The sequence below is a fragment of the Convolutriloba macropyga genome, chromosome 15 (genome assembly GCF_964194025.1).
Source record: "Convolutriloba macropyga chromosome 15, txConMacr16.3, whole genome shotgun sequence".
NCBI lineage: Eukaryota > Metazoa > Xenacoelomorpha > Acoela > Convolutidae > Convolutriloba > Convolutriloba macropyga.
Genome location: NC_134482.1, coordinates 8,710,705 through 8,728,687, shown reverse-complemented (window position 1 = coordinate 8,728,687; position 17,983 = coordinate 8,710,705). Strand labels below are relative to the sequence as shown.

At 36.2% G+C, this 17,983-nt stretch overlaps 1 protein-coding gene across 1 annotated transcript in view; it reads left to right on the top strand.

Annotated features, from left to right (window-relative positions):
* Nucleotides 1-17,983, top strand: part of LOC142354592 (cell division cycle 5-related protein-like) — a 68,942-nt gene that overhangs the window by 36,826 nt on the left and 14,133 nt on the right. The window contains exons 14-15 of the mRNA XM_075406920.1: nt 834-1,031; nt 1,373-1,585. Coding sequence (XP_075263035.1) covers nt 834-1,031; nt 1,373-1,585 — 411 coding nt within the window. The remainder of the gene's footprint in view (nt 1-833; nt 1,032-1,372; nt 1,586-17,983) is intronic.

Below are 17,983 nucleotides of genomic sequence, written 5' to 3'. Positions count from 1 at the left end.
CATACCTACCTACCCCCCCACCCCTCCCCACACGTACCTACCTACTCCCCACCCCACCTACCTACACCCCCACCACCATCTACCTGCCCCCAACTACGAACCCCCTCCCCCCCCCCTCACCAGCACCTACCTACACCCCTGAACTGAAAAAGTTTTAACGCTCTTTGTTATATTGGTCTGCTATTTTTGTTATTTCTAGTGTTTTTTCGATATTCTGGTTTTTTTCCAAGTTACTGTAGAGATTATTTTGCACGACAATTCGAGTCGTTTCCGGTATTCTTGCAAAATTTTTGCTTGACGGTTTTGAGTTTTCGAGTGACTTTTACGCCCTTGACTTTTTGCTTTTCGCGTGATCTAAAATTCTCTCTCAATCACAATTTCAAGCAGCTGAACTCAATTGGCGGCAATTTAATACTAGAAGTCAAATGAAAAGTGCGCCGAAACTGGTGCCATTTTTCTTTTCAGATCTTAATAGTGGTATATCTTAAACCTCTAATGTGGTTATTTGAAGCCCACTATTGAACTTCTTAGTCCCATTTAGGCAATTATTGTACATGTTTGGCTTGACCGTTTTTTGTTTAAAAGTCTCTGAGCCGTTAGCTTACAGATTCACTGAGAATACGACTCAGCAAAGTTGCTTTAGAACTTCCATGGTCTGAGAAGCGGTTTTAAACCCTCATTTTTACCCCGCCCCAATGTTATCTTAGCACTCTGAGACTAGACTCCCTGTGCTTAATCTAGCTACAACCAAAGCAAAACCCTCGACTGTCCTTAAAGAACAAATCATGGATGGTAGTCGGTTATGTTTAGACTGAAATAATAAATTATTCTAGGCTCACAACATGTTGAAAAGCGAGATGGAGTTGGTAAAAGATGGGATGGGTCATGGGAATCTGCCCCTGGATATCTACTCCCAAGTATGGGCAGAGTGCTATGAGAAGATCCTGTTTGTGCCCTCTCAGAACAGATACACCCATGGCAAATATCTCAGCAAGAAGGAACGCCTCGAGTACCTGGAAAAGCGTCTGGAGGTAAGCAAACAGTACGAAGGAGTCGAGAAGAGCCAAATTTGCAAAACTTTCTTTTAAAAACCCAAAAAATATGGGGTTTTTGCATATGCTGAAAAGTTTACGGTTTTATCAAAATTAAAATTACAACCCCACCCCGGTGTTGTTTATGGTGTTGGGGCATAAAAAGTGTTTTACTCCCGCTAGGCTGAGGTCGAAACAGAACTGATTGACTTTGCATTTTAATGAGATCTCTAATTCATTCGATGTTGTGCGCTTCTATAATAATATAACTTGGCAGTAATCTAAGCGAAAAGGTAAGAGTATTTTATTTGATAAATGACATGCCTAATGTCTGATTTCAGCAAAACAGAGCACATATGGCTCGTGACGCGAAGAAAGCCTCAAAGTACGAGAAGAAACTGAAAATACTCCTGGGAGGATACCAGTCTCGGTCGATTGGTTTGACGAAACAGTTGAACGAGATCCATGAACAGATACAACAGTCACAAACTGAGCTGAACTCTTTCAAGGAACTACAAGCGATTGAGTCAGCTGCAATTCCAAGAAGAATGCAGGTATGAATTGAACTAAAGTTGAAACTGTTTTTCATCCGGTAGATTATGTCTTTTCTTTTAGAGCCTTACGGCTTACTAGTCTCGTTCAGGAGACATAAGTTCATATGGTGTGAAGGTCGGTTCTTAGACTTTGACAACGCCAATAGTTTCTCGGTTTTCACTGTAAGCAACGTTTGTGTTGTATCTGGTGTCGATTTTGATCGTTTTTTGTTGTTTCTGTGAAGGCTGATGCTATTGAATAAAGGGAACAGTAATCCAATGTATGCTGGAACTATTTGTTAAAGAGTCACAACTTGTGGGGATTTTCCATAAAGTTTAATTTAATGGGTTTCTTATTTTTAACCTCTTTTTATAGAGGCAAAGCTGTAAGCTGAGCGTAGCTATATTGCGGTGATTGTGGTTTTTATGACTCGAAAAGGAGTATTTGTAGAGCGTCTTTTTTGATCAATAATTTTTTGGAGTGTTTAATACAGGTTGTAAAAGTCAATGCTGCACTAAGAGTTCATGTCAAACGGTTGAACTAGCTGAAGCGCAAAGAGAAGAGTGGATTTTGTTCGTGCCGCGTTTTTTGAGAGAGAGCGAGAATATTAGGTGCATTTTCCAAACGCGAGCAAAATTTATTGATCAGGTGCGACGGCTTCGAAGCAGTTAAATTTTACTCTAGTTTTTCGGTAAATTGGTTTTTTAATAGCCGCACAGCGATAGCTGGTGCTATTATTGGCCTTCTCTTGGTTTTATTTTTATTTCGTCGTCGCGATTTTTGTTACGACCATATGACGTCACAACCACTTCAAATCTGCTTTTTGTTCATTCGTTCATGCAATTTCAACCGAAGTGCGTGTGTGACGTCATTTTTCGCTCTTAGTGGAGCGAGTCTTTTGTTCATTTGCGTGATTAAATTTTCGGTCACACTTGACTTACTCACAAAAATGACTATTCCATATTAACAATCCACTGTACGTTTGGGAGCCTTTTTGAGCTATTTGTTATATCGCCATTTTAGACGCTATTTAGCGGTTTTTGTACTCTTATTCATGTTAAATAGCCGCCGCCAGCCTCTCAACGGCTAGTATTTATCCGCATGCCTTTTTTAAATTTGCTTTATATTTTGATCACGTATATATTTATATTAGATTATCAAAAGACATTGGAGCGATTGCTAGCTGACATTATTATTAAGCTTAGTAGCTTTCATTTTAGACGCTGAATTAAGTGTAGTTTTAGATTATAACTAAAGCTGCGTATCAAATTTGAATACTTTTTGAAACCTGGGAAAGTCTTTTTTGCTTTTCAGTTTCAGTCCCGATATGCGTCAAGCGCTTCAACAGCGACTGTTTTCCCACAATTTGCCAGCTATGTTTTTAGTGTCTAGCGTAATTTTCTTGGTTGGTCTATGTTGTTTTTATTAGTAGCCGCGAAGCGATAACGGCTATTTTTGGGGACATCGTGGTTTTTTTTAGATCGTCGTCTCCATCGATGATTCTTACAACCTGCTTTTTAGAATTGATTTTTGCAATAACTTGTACTGCTCTGCGTGACTTACTTCACTCAGGAAAACATTTACTAGTTAAAGATCAATAGTATGCATCTAAGTAGTGCCAAACTTATATGCCCTAATTCTCGAATATTAGTCTTGAGTTTTTGATTTTGAATGTCATTTTTGAAAAAGCTTTTTAGGGCTTTTTCCTTGTGGACCGTATGTGTCATTAAATTTACAGTCCAAATCCAACCCAAAAAGTCTTATTGTCTATTAAAAGACTGGTGATCGATCTGTCTATCTTATTTCTTTAGTTGTTTCAATTCATTGAAGGTCACAAGCGTCTAACGCGGCTATTTTCCGGCAATCTGCCGACTATGTTGGTCTTCGTGCCCTCTCTAATTTTGTTTATATAAATTAATTTTTTCAGCTGAAGAAAATTTAAAACAATTGTTTGCGCTAATTTTGCTGATTTTCGCTAAAATTTGCTAATTCTTTTCGTTTTCGCACTTTCAGAATTATTTAATGTTCAAGTCTCCAAGGGTTATTTGTAGGGTTATTTTTAAGTGATAAGAGTTAAGGTTTTGATACTTTTTATAAAATGATTTAATCAATTCTGCTGTTTTTGTAGTCTGGAAGTGTTGTTTAGGGTTTGTTGAGAACAGCAATTGAGAGTTCGCAATTTTTAGAAAACTGTATATTTTTGAAAATTTTTGAAAATTTTTTTTGTTCTTATTGCTAGATTTTGTCCTTTATTTACTTTTCGGTTTTTCTCCGTTTTTGAGCTGTATTTTGGTTGTGTATATCGTTTGCTGAACTCAATTGAATCTTTCGGGGGCATCTATTAAAAACAATGCTTTTGGAGTTACAACTTATAAAAGCTTCCAAATTTTTTTCATAATTTTGCTTTTTCCTGATAATTTATTTCCTCTACTTGTCTCCAATTTAATGTTATAATGAAAGTATTAGTTTAATCATTTAATGGTTTGCTATGGTGTAAGTTGATTTTTACTTCGAGTTGATTCCGGAGTCCTCCGGCTGTGTTTTTGTTCCTTTGTCTGACGATCATTTTTTTTTTTCGTTTTACATTTGTTCACGCCGCAAAGCTGAAAGTAAAATTTTCTGAATGATTTCTTTATGTAACCAACGGCATTTGCGCACATGTCGTCATTTCTCACTCACTCCACCAAAGTTTTTTAAGTTGATTTGCGTGATTAGATTTTGATCCGTGACATAACCTGACTGAAGACGATGACTTTTGCACTTCAGTTTTATTCTAATTTGAATTAGTTAAAGGTCAAAGAAATTCATAGGTGTAATAAGAGTCACTAAAAAAGCTCCTGTGTAGTTTATGTTGAATGCTATTATTAAATTACCGCCGAAAATTTTGTACACTTTTTAAGCGTCTTCGATAACTTTTGCAACTTATTTCTGTGTTTCTATCTGTATTCTGTGGCACACAAGTTTCGCAGCTTTTCTGGCTCTCTGCCGGCTATGTTATTTAAGTTTCCTTGTCTTTTTCAAATTGATTATTATAGTGGGACGCATATCTCGTTTAAGTAAGTAGATGGCTGCGGTCTTGTTACTTTCTGGCCTCGGTTCAATTCTGCAGTCTTCCGGTTTATGTTTTTTCATTCGTGTTCTCACGGATGATTCTTGCAACCAAAAATGGAACCCTGTTGCTTAAGAATTGTTCATCATTTAATGAAACAAGGGTTTTCTTCGATTATTATATCACAGAAAAGCCCAAAATTGTCTCAAATTTGCGTTCTTGAAAACTTGCCTTAACTTTTGTCTTGCTATGCTAGGGCTCGTGAGTCTGTTTCTCGGCTTTCGTCCAGAAATCTGCCGGCTATGTTCGTTATTTATTAGAGCTTATATGAAACAGTAAATCCGAAGTGTTTAGATCAAGTTGCTGAACAAAATTGTTGAGAGGAGAGAGAGAGAGAGCTGTTTTTAATAGCCGCACAGCGATAGTTGGGGCTATTATTGGCCTTCTTTTGGTTTTTTACAATTCAAAATTTGAATTGTATTGGGGCGCTGTCTTTTGAGATCTGTTCACACATTTTTATGATTTTTGAAGTACAATCGGAGTAGTTATTTTAGTCACGCCGAAACCGGAAGTAGAGCTAAAAAGCGAGTGGTTTTGCAGCGTGAATTTTTTTTGCTCTAATTTTAAAGCAGAGTGAGAAAACGGTGTTTGAACAAAAGTTTGCTTTCGCGCTAGTGGTTTTGTTGTTCACATGCGGCAATTTCACTTTGATTTTACTGTTTTTTTTTTAATTTTTGGGATAGGATTTTTTAATGGTTTTCCCAATCCTTTCATAGTTCATTCTAGGCCTAGTTTTCTGCTTGAACCAAATTTCCCTTTCTCGACAGTGGTTTTTGTTCACATGCGGTATTTTAACTTTGATTTTCTATTTTATTTTTTGATCTGATTTTTTTTGGAAATGGTTTTCCCAATTAACTCATAGTCCGTTTTAGGTCTAGTCTTTTGTTTAGTCAAGATTTCTGTTACGACCATATGACGTCACAACCGCTTCAAATCTGATCTTGGTTCATTTGTTCATGCAATTTCAACTAAACTGCGTGCGTGTACGTCATTTTTCACTCTTAGTGGAGCGAGCTTTTTGTTCATTCGCGTTATGAAGTTTTTGGTCACACGTGACTTACCGCACACTCAAAAATGACTTCCTGGCTCTAAAATTGACTTTTCTTTACTTTAATTCACAGAGATATGCTCAAGTAAGCGTGGGCCACTCTAATTGAAGGTTATTTGAGAGCAGCTATTAGAAGCAGCAATAAGTTTGACAGATTCTCGATCAAAATGTAGCATCTGAGCATTTAATAAAAAGTATTATTTTGGTCTGTTTCTTATACTATCTTTTTGAGACCGCAAATCTACAAAGCTATTGCAGCTATTTTCTGGCAATCTGCCAGCTATGTTCTGTTCATGGCGCATTTTTGTTTGAAAAAACGATTGTGTCAAAAAGTTTAGATAAGAGAGCGCAATTTTTTGTTAACTTGTGGTAATTGCAAATCAATTTTTACTTCAATTTAGTTATTCCGGCCAAATAGTGTTGATAATGTTCTCCGTATTGAGTGGCATTATATCATATATTCGAACGTTTTTGAATATAAGTGTTTTTATGTGTACAGATTGGTTGAAGTGGTATGTTTTTTTTTCTTAATTTTTAAATGCTAAAAATTTTGTTTGTGGCAATTTTATGTGTCATGTTGATTTTTTTCTTAATGCAAGTTTTTTGCTTGACTGATTTTTATCTTGACATTTTTTTCTTTAAAACGGTATAACGTGGAAAAGCCCGATAGCGTTAAGTCTGTTCTGTGCTCTAAGAGCTCTAATTTACCAAAAGTGACAAGGATTTTTTTTTCAAATTTTGGCGGTCAATTCTGAAAATAGTGTGACTTATGGCTCTGCAATGAATTTTATGATCACCGAGTGGAAAACTGATTTGTTTGGCTGTTTCCTCGTGTTTTCACCAATGCCATTAATAGTTGATATCCGTGTTGTAATGACGTGGGTTTGCATTTCCTTGTGTCACATATTAAGCAGCTAATTTTTTAAACTGTTTAATAGCCGCCCTCATCTTCTCAGCCGGCTATTAAAGCGCTCCTATTTTTTACAAATCAAAGAATTTGAATTGTATTGGGGCGCTGTCTTTTTTTTTAAGATCTGTTCACACATTTTCATGCTTTGTGAAGTCAAATTGGAGTAGTGATCTTGGTCACGCCGAAACAGGAAGTAGAGCGAAAAAGCGAGTGGTTTTGCGGCGCGAAATTTTGCTCTAAATTTAAAGTAGAGTGAGAAAATGGTGTTTGAACAAAAATTCGCTTTCTCGCTAGTGGTTTTTTGTTCACATGCGGCAATTTCACTTTGATTTTTACTGTTTTTTCAATTTTTTGGATCGGATTTTTTTCTAAATAGTTTTCCCAATCCATTCATATTCCGTTCTAGGTGTAGTTTTCTGTTTAGTCAATGAAAATTCTTTGAATTGTACGTCAGGACTCGTCCTGCTATGTTTTTTTTACTTTTCGAACTTTTTTCCGCTTTACCCATTTTGCCTCTTTTTCGACATTTTGCGTGAAATGTCGAAAAAGCGGCAAAATGTCGAAAGATCAGCTGCTGTTTAAAAATCCTTTTAAACAGCAGCTGCTCAGCAAAGCAATTCAAAATCAAAAGAATCAGTATAAAAATTCAAAGTCAGAGATAGAAACGGGATAAACCCATAAATCCCATTTTTAGATGCCCGGTACTTGTACTTTGTTCTCATAAGTTTTAGTTACTATCTATAATGCATAATGGTATTGATACTAGACCCTGTAGCCTCTCACTGAGAGACAGGAGTATGTTCAACTACGAAATGACATCAAAATAAATCGTACTTAAAAATGTTTTTGTACAAATATCAATTTTTGTTGATATTTTCTTTTCTTTCAATCCCAATAGAGTTATGGGAATCAACGGCGGCTATTTTCCGGCAATCTGCCGGGTATGTTTTTTTTTAATTTGAGATATTTTAGGAAAAGTGGAAATGATTTTTTTCTTTAACTAGTATAGGTTAATTTCATCTTCACTTTTGTTGGCAGTTTTATCGAAACGTCTCAACTGCTTTCTATCGACGCATTGAAAGCAGTTCAACAGTTTACATAAAGTCGATTAGTTCATTGACTTGGACGGTATTTGTTTTGGAACATCGAAACAAATGGAACTTCATCAAATGGAAATAGAAAACAACTACATAGGTAATACTGTGTCTGAAATTGAAACAGGCTGAGTAAAGACTATAGACAAAAATTTTTTGATGCACTTATTAAAGCATTTGCGGAAACAGGCAAGTTTTTTGGTGATTTTGTTCATCTCATTATCCAATAGTTGAATCAATAATCTGAAAAATTCAAGGCTCTAAGTGAAATCTACCAAGCCAAAAAATTGTGGAAACCGCCTACAATTACAGCAGAATTAATTGACAAAACAGTTGATGGTAAGATGGCAAAAAGATACTAATCAGATTGAAAGTTGTTTGGTTTTGAAGAGCATACAAGTGTAATGAGTAAAGCTTTACTGTAAGAGCGAGAAAAATTACTTTTCAAAAGAACTGAAAGGGAGTTTTGTAATGCCAGAGTAAAAATATTCCAATAGACCGACTATTGGGATCATTCGGTTCTTATTTTTATATATAGGAACAAACAGTTTGATGGGTATTAGCAATCAATAATCACAAGATCAATTAATAGAGTAATTTTGTAGTTTGGATTATTTCTATAAATAATGTTTATTCTGAAAGCATGTAAACCTTAACCTCTCGGTTATATTATTAACTTAATTGTATGGATAAAAGTATCTCCATTGTTTAGGTTACGTGTAAGAGAGCCAACGTCAGAAAGAGTTCAAAATTTTTTGTAAATATTGCGCAATAATTTAAGATAAATTTTGCAGCCAATTAAATTGCCGTCTTAAATAAGACTATCAAGTTCTCAACCAATCATAACCGAATATTTGACCAATCAAATTTTAATATTTTCCAAAAATGAATTGAACGCGAATTAATAATTAATTATCTTGAAATTACCGCGGGCCATGGACATGCCTCAGCGGCTCATGGGACTTGATATGAAACTATCAGAACCGGTAATCAACTAACTATTTAGGGTAACAAGGAGGCTCGGTAGTGTGCGTACGCACATAAGGTTCCGACCCCGCTCATCCACATTCTTGAGCTATTTGGCTGCCAAATGATGAAGAGTTAGAAAACCTTCAACAACATACATCATTCAATAAACAACCAATAGAATAAATTATGCCACCCTAGAGGGCCGATGAACGTTGTTGATAATAGGACTACTAGAAAGGACAATAATAAATATCAAACAACAAGCCTTATTTACGACCAAAACTCGATGGCTATAATAACTAAAATCATAAAATCAAACTCGCATCAGATAAAACTTAAACGAAACAATTTAACCTATAATTCAATCGAAAAGATAGGAGACGTGTCCTCAATGCAACTGTTAACAGGTCAAGCAAAAGAGCAAAGAGGTGGGAAGTTCAAAAATACGTTTCCATTTTTGAAAACAATTAATTTTACTGTTATTAAGGTCATTAGATGTCAGCTTAAATCCCTAAATGTTCATTTATATCTCCATAGGAATCAATTGAGACATGTTATTGTCCAATAATGTTTAATTGCGAGAAATTTCAACGCCCATGGAACCTACGATTATTGTTATAAATTAAAAAGAAAATAAAAATCCTATAAAATGTACAAATATAAAAAAATCTCAAATATTTTATAAAATCTCGTAACAGTAGTAACAAAGCCAAGAAACAAATGATTGAAGCTAAAATCATCATAAAAATCAAATTATAGTTCACTGAAAACGTGTTGTTACTTGTGTTTATAGAGACTGAGCTACAAATCGACCGGAAAACTATTTAAAAAAATGACGAAGCTCAAAAAACCAAATGTCTTCGAAAACAATTATTTTCAAAAGTCATAACAGACTTAAAATTTTGACAAACAGCGATGGATTAGATTGTAAAACCTCCGAGAGGTTGTCACTCTCTCTGTGAGTTGTCACTCTCTCTTCATTTTAATACCAAAGAACCTTCCTTGTAAAAGGACTACGTGGAGATGACAACAATAAGAAACCCAAAAATTTAACAGTATGTAAATCTCGAAAACTTTTTGTGAATTTAATGGTCGAAGCAATGTCACAGCGTATAACCCAGCGCAAAAAATGTACGAATCAACAAAAGTAATTAAGATTTCTAATTAGTGAGATTGAGTAACATGGTTGGGAACATAAAAGCAAAAAGGATACAGTTGAAATTTTTTTTCTTATTTCAGTTTTGAAGTCTTTTGGCGTACAACAACAAAAAACACAAATATAGGCAAAAATTTCATTTAAATTTTGCGAGATAACTGTGTCTAAGCCCAAAAAGTATAAACTATATAACCAAAACAATTAACATATCCAGATACGATTTTTTCTCAACGCTGTGAATTTTCCCTACTATGCTTTCCTTCAATTGGACTGGTCAATAATATGAAAATTTGTCAGGGCAACAAAATGAACTCATAAAATATGCAACTATGCTCAAAAATAAAAAAAAATTGAAAACACGTAGTATAAAAAGAAAGAGACCATTAATTGAACATAAAACTATTACGAACATTAATTTATAACCCAGACGAAATGGGTTTCTGCTTTTTTTTACTAAGACAGCGCCCGAAGTTGAGAACAATAAAATAAAAAATAGTGGCAAAGTTCAAAAATTAGCCGATATTTTCTTAAAACAATTATATTCAAAGTTAAAACAGACATTAGATAACACCTGAAATATTTGCCTATTCATTTTTAGCTCATAAAAAAGTGGATTTTGACCTGGGATCATAAGCTAATGGACTACAAAAAAGATAACAAATGAAAGCAAAATTTAAGAAGTACTTAAAAAGTTTTTACGAAAACAGTTGATCAGATCCACAAAAACCATGAGCTTATTCTGAAACCGTAATATAATCTCGTTTGTCCTTAATTTTTGTCAATAGTGTCTGTCATTCATTGAGCCTTGATCTGAATTTCTTGCAAGTAAGAAAAGTTTACATAAAAAACCTTTACATAGCGGAAATTTTTTGAAAAAAAGTCGCGCTGCATTAAAATCTAAACTTTTGTAAGGATCCATCGCGAGATCAAGATCACCCAGATGTTACTGCACGTCTAACAAAATACTCATTTGTTCAGATGGTTGCGAAACAGATCAATTTCTCAACAAAGTTTTTAAGTTTGTCAAAAATAAAAATGCATTTTGTTTAATGATCGTTTAATATGCAAAAAAACTGGCGAAATAATAATTCCAGAAGACTCTCGAAGCCAGCGGGCGTAGAACTAGCTGGTTTGTCAGCTTAAAAAGAATATGGCAGCAGTTTTAAGGTATCGACTTCCAGCAAATATAAAATAATTGGGCTATAAACCAAATTTGTTAACAAAAAAAGTCGAATTTTGAAAAAAAAATTAGCCAAAATTCAAGCCAAAAAACTCGGATCGAAGAATTCTTGAACCCTCAACTCTATCTTTAGAGATAAAATTAGTAACACTACCGTAAAAAATTTTACGTAATTTAGCAAAATTCGCGAAAATTAGGTCAAAAATACCGAAAATGTGAATAAAAACAGCTGAATTACTTCACATATTCACAAAACTTTCAGCCTCGATAACTCCCTATAAAAAGCGAAAAATGAAAAAATCTTTTTAATTCCGTAATCTACACTGGATGGGCTTTTTAATGATACACTCACAACACAACTCTCTACGATGATTATATCGATCGGCCAAAATTGTCTGAACAAAAAACCCTTTTGAGTATATAGTTCCTCCCCCACTAAAGTGGGTCGGAACAATTAAAGGAAACTTTTTGCGTTCACCTTTCTAACGGCTCTTTCTAAATCAAGTCAGCTTGCGACGCTTTGTAACGTTGACTCTTTTACACGTAACCGTTTTTTAAGAACAATTCGTCAGCGGTCTATTCTATATGTAGAAACCTTTTGTGTATACATACACCTAAAATGCACACTGTTGATGTGAATTCTGCCCATTTTCATATAATTTGCCCTGTTTATTCTTATATTTTTAATGAGTTATTGTGCGAAACACTATTCAAGATAACCCGTGTCATAGATTGTGTTGTATTACTTTGTTGTACGGTGTGTGTGTGTGTGTGTGTGTGTGGGGGGGGGGGGCGTTACAAGCAAATGGAGAATGCCTTTTGGCTTGTGTGGGAACTAAGGGAAAAGGGAATGTTGTGGCGTTTATGCGGGGATTAAAAAGATAAATTTGCTCAACTCTACTGAACACGCCGCCACAAGTCAATAGACTAGATACAAAATAATACAATTGCTTGAATTTTGTTAGCTCTGCGCTAACATATTGAGGTCTAAACTGAAAATCTACACAAATGAAAATTAAGGTTACGACTTGGAACTGTTGCGGCCTGCTTAAAGGCACAGAATTGCTAAGATTTTTAAATCAACATTTAGATTACTCTGACCAGGAGACACTTCGTATCGTCTGTTTTCAAGAGGTAAAGACGGAGGTACTAAGCGAAGAGACTTGTTCAATTTTGAAACTAAATTTTTTTAATTATCACTTTATGCCCAGCACTGGTCGTAGCGGTGGACTGCTAACCTTTTGGAATAGTAAGTTAACTTTTAAGCGCACAAGCAGCACTGACTCGTGCATTGTTACGACTTTTATTGATTTGAACTTATGTATCTTAAATACATACATTAAAACGTCCGAATACACAAAAGCATGTCAATTACTGAGTGATTCGATTACAAACATAATGTCTTTGCGAAAAACATAATTCTTCTTGAAGACTTTAACGCGTTCTCAAATTTGAAAAGACTTTAAACGCGTTCTCAAAGCCTTACAGCGTGAACTTTACAGTGTGAATACTATTCCAATACTCCAACGTAAAACGTTCGCTTGTGACTTTGAGTTTATATTTACAATTAATTAAATAAATAAACAGCTCCGATAGCACAGTAGGAACGCACCGCCACCCGAATTCGGAGTTAGTCTGGTGGCAGCAAGCGCAGACCGGGGTAGGTTCGTTACCCCGGCTCTCCGGGAAAAGACTAAAGGGATATTGCTTCCTCTTCCTTTTATTTTTACCCTTTCTTTAGTGAACCCCGCTTCCCCCTGATTAACCCCGCTTCCCCCTGACTTCGTCGCATAACTGGCTGTGTGCTACAACTTGTCTGTGCTACATACAACTTTTGCAAGAAACTTTAAAGAAAAGTAATATATAACGAAAAGAACAAATTACGAAAAGAACAAATTACGAATAGAACAAATAACAAAGCCGCAATCATGACAGAAATAACCAACGAACTGCTCCTTCAGGGTACGGTCTCGCCCCCCAAAGCAGCATCCTTTGCAGAAAAAGCTGCTTCAAAAGCCCAAATCAAGCCTCCAATTGTTCTGAAAGCTGAATTTATGCCTTTCACTTGCGAAATCTTTCTAAATAGAGAACAACAAGAACTTTTATTTCGAGAAACAGTAATGAAAATCAGGAAAAGTCTGCCTGAAGCGGAAAGGAATAACATTACAGTACTGAAAACAATCATAGAGAAATCAGATGGGAGGAAGCTTCACGCAGTCCGGCTATTAGCACCTCCAACAATGAGACAATCGATATCAGAACTCAAGATGCGTGGAATAGATGTTAGGGGAAAGCACTTAAGTGCTTGGGAGCCAAGAGAAAACATACCTAACAGCTATCCAAAGGAGACAACCCTACATCTCCGTAATATACCACACTTTTTACTCGATACTGCAATCATTGAACAACTTGGGCTCCCTGATACGAGGTTATTAGCTCCAATCAAGAAACAACGATTCGAAAGTGAAGACGGTGGATGGTATTTCACTGGCACAGCGCAAGCTAAAATTGTTGTCGAGTCAGCGCAGCATCAGGAGATGCTGAAAGAATGGGCAAACACAAATTGTACTCGGGCATTCTCAATGGGCGAATTCGAATTTTTTGCAAATATTCCTAGCTTATTGGAATGCAGCTTCTGCAAAGAACGAGAAATGCATTTTCAAGGACACCACGAAAAGTACTGTAGAAGTAAGAGAGCACATGAAAGAGAAGAAGCACGAATGGGGAGAGATGAAAACCACGATGCTGCGAGCAGAACAAAGAATGAAACGCAAACCACGAAAGCATCCAGTCCTTCTCTAGAAACCCAAAGTAAAAAGCAATTTAATCCGACAACCTTAAACACGATAGAAAGTGATGAGACGGAAAAAGGGGGCAGTACTGTTCCAAGCAATTCAGATCAAGCAGAACAAACAAACTTCGAATCAATAGGGAAGATACGAAGAAGTGGTCGTACGAATAACAAAATTAAAATAGCAACCACAACAGGGAAGCCTCCAACAGTTTTAGAACTCGAAGAGATAGACACAAATGAAAATTAAGATTACGACTTGGAACTGTTGCGGCCTGCTTAAAGGCACAAAATTGCTAAGATTTTTAAATCAACATTTAGATTACTCTGACCAGGAGACACTTCGTGTCTTCTGTTTTCAAGAGGTAAAGACGGAGGTACTAAGCGAAGAGATTTGTTCAATTTTGAAACTAAATTTTTTTAATTATCACTTTATGCCCAGCACTGGTCGTAGCGGTGGACTGCTAACCTTTTGGAATAGTAAGTTAACTTTTAAGCGCACAAGCAGCACTGACTCGTGCATTGTTACGACTTTTATTGATTTGAACTTATGTATTTTAAATACATACATTAAAACGTCCGAATACACAAAAGCATGTCAATTACTGTGTGATTCGATTACAAACATAGAGAAAGTCTTTGAGAAAAACATAGTTCTTCTTGGAGACTTCGCGTTCTCAAATTTGAAAAGAGACCGCGCTGGAAAAAACTGCGAGGGAACAGTGACCAAAGACATGCACATCCAGATCTTCAAAAGATTAAGCCCAATCCTTAGCATATTTTTGATGGACGATGTAGCCTTGAAATTTGGAGAAAACAGATTTACACATAAATGCAAAAAAACAGGAACGCAGACAAGAATTGATTATATTTTCTCAAACATCCTTGAAAATTTTAGTGACGTCAAAACCATTGCAACCGAGTTGAGTGATCACCACTGTGTGGAGGGAACTTTGAAAATAGGAGACAATCTTGATGTAGGTTGTGGAGTGTGGAGGCTTAATAACAATATCCTACTGAACAATCACGAAACAATAAAAGAACTACTCCTAGAGTTGAAAATCGAATTAAATAACTATGACGAACAAAAGCAACGATTGCGGGATGTCCTGAGGAGCATACGTATCAACAAAAAACGCATCGATAGCAGCTATAAGCAAAATTTGCTTCGGAGTTTGAAAGAAGTCTCTTGTGAAGAGGAGAGGTGTCGTTTACATCAAATGTTGAAGGACCTGGAACAAAAGGAAGCGGCAGAATTGCTAACGGTAATGAAAAATACGGTAAAAGAAGCATGCAACGGAAACCCAAAAGCTGTCAAAAGGTGGGTAAAATGTTGCCAACCGAAAACTTTGATACACGAGTTGCTCTTGCCAAACGGTGCTAAAACGACCAACACAGATGAAATGTTGTCTGAATTCTCGGATTATTACAAGGACCTTTACACTGATAATGAACCAGACTCGTTACACAGATTTGAGGTGATGCGATATTACAATAAAAAGATCAGCGATGAGGAACGCAATTTTTTAGCTGCAAAGATTACGCGTTCAGAGGTAGAAAGTGCAATAAACAGTTTGAATATTGCCACGAGTCCTGGTCCAGACGGTCTAACAGCTGAATTATATCTTTATCACAGAAAAACTTTTTCGACTAGTCTGTGTCCTGTTTTTCAGGCAATACTAGACGGCAAGGAATTTCCTTTCTCCTTTTACAATGCGATTATCAAGCTATTACCGAAGCAAGATGAGATAAAAGATGCTTCTGGATTTCGACCAATAAATCTTATCAATACTGACCAAAAAATCTTCTCACATCTGATTGCGAATCGGTTCAAGCAAGTGCTTGCACTTATCATTGAAAGTGACCAATATGCTTATCTTCCCGGCAGAAATATCCATGTAGCCATCAATGACTTAAAAAGCCGCGTCGATTCTCTTATGGACGAAGAATGTGTAATAAGCGTTGACTTTTCAAAAGCTTTCGACCGTGTTGACAGGGTCTACTTATTTCACATCTTGCGAAAGATGAATTTCCCTGAAAATATAGTACGAACACTTGAACGCCTCTACTCAAAAACGCAAGCCCATATCAGTGTAAACGGGTACCTAACTGAAAGAATAAGGCTGAGAAGGGGCGTCAGGCAGGGATGTCCGCTGTCAGCGCTCCTTTTCATTGTTGCCCTAGAGCCCCTGCTTGATATTTTGCGGAATCACCCTTGGTCAAATTATGCAGTACCCAGACGAGTAGTGGCATACGCTGATGATGTAACTGTTTTCCTGCACAAAATCGATATAGACAATTTGTTCTCGAAAATAAAATTCTTCTGTCGTGGAACTCAGTTCAAAGTAAATCGCAAAAAAAGCCAAGTTCTATGTGCAGACGAAAGAGTAGCAACTGCATCAAAAATCAAAATCTTGGGTTTATACCACGGCCTTACTTCGGAAGCTTATGAAGAAAATATTAAATTATTGGAGGAAATTTTAAGCGATAGCGAGAAATATTTCACTAAGTTTATGAGTTTCGGAGCGAAAACAATTGTTATGAATACTTTTTGTGTATCACGCTTAATGAATATTGCAAGACACATTAAGGTACCAAGGACTTTAATTGAAAAATTTCAATCTCTAAGTTTGAAAGCACTTTGGGGTGAAGGGAAGAAAACGGAAGTCGCTCTCTGCCATCTTCAACGTAAAGTTGACCACGGTGGAATTGGCTGGCCAAACTTAAGACTGAAAATTCTTGCAGCAAAAGTAATTGACATTTAAAATTGTCTTTTTGGGGAGGATGCCAGTTGTAAAGCAAATTTTCTTAACAATTGGAAAAATAAGAACCGGTCGATACGCCATCTTTTGAGCGAAGTGAAGAGCGCCGGGTTCTCCTTTTTTCTACAAGATCAGAATATTTGGATCAAGCAGAACGCAAAAATTTTTCACGTGACACGCTTTTATAGACAGAGGAACGTTGAGCATTTTCTCGATGAAACGTGTAGGAACGACGGAAGCTGGGAAAAGCGTATTACGAAAAGTTCCGAGAAAATGGAAATAAAAAAACAGGATTTTGGTAAAATTACAAAATGGCTTTGGAGTCAAAATATATTATCGGGCTTTGAGAAAAATATCTTTTTCAAATTGTTATACAATTGCATTCCGGATAAAGAAGTTCTTTGGAATCGGGGTTTGAAAAGCAATCCTATATGCTCTTTTTGCGATTCCGCTTTCGAAAACCTGAAACACTTATTTGACGATTGCCCCGTACTGCAACCATTTCTATACAGGCTGGGCGTTGAAAAACTGAGTGACCTCTTTACCGAGCTATCAACAAAAAGTTAAATCCGCAGCAATTGTTCTATATGACTCCTGGAATTGTGAAGCTGATGAAACTGTATTCAAACTTAATTTACTGATGAGTGATTTTAAATAACGTTTTTTTTCTTAATTGGACAATTGTAGATCAATTCTATAGAAATTGAATTATTTGCATACTAAAGTTTTCCGTGTGGGGGGACAACTTGAGAATTGTCTCTTTTTCCAAGCCTGCTCCAAAGGGGCAGGTCACCCAATTGTGAACTTTAGACAAAAGGATTAAAGTAAGCTTTGGTTTTCAATGTTGATTTCGGCTTTTAAGCGCTGGGCTTATTGGTATATCAGCCAACAGTACAGGTAATGTTTGTTCATAGAAGAAACTAGAGCCTGCTATTGACCCCAATTATTACAGATAATTTATGAGTACGCGATTGATGAACTAAAATTTATCAACAACTTAGCGAATCACTCATTGCACAAAATCGATATAGACAACTTCGAATCAATAGGGAAGATACGAAGAAGTGGTCGTACGAATAACAAAATTAAAATAGCAACCACAACAGGGAAGCCTCCAACAGTATTAGAACTCGAAGAGATAGACACAAATGAAAATTAAGGTTACGACTTGGAACTGTTGCGGCCTGCTTAAAGGCACAGAATTGCTAAGATTTTTAAATCAACATTTAGATTACTCTGACCAGGAGACACTTCGTATCTTCTGTTTTCAAGAGGTAAAGACGGAGGTACTAAGCGAAGAGATTTGTTCAATTTTGAAACTAAATTTTTTTAATTATCACTTTATGCCCAGCACTGGTCGTAGCGGTGGACTGCTAACCTTTTGGAATAGTAAGTTAAC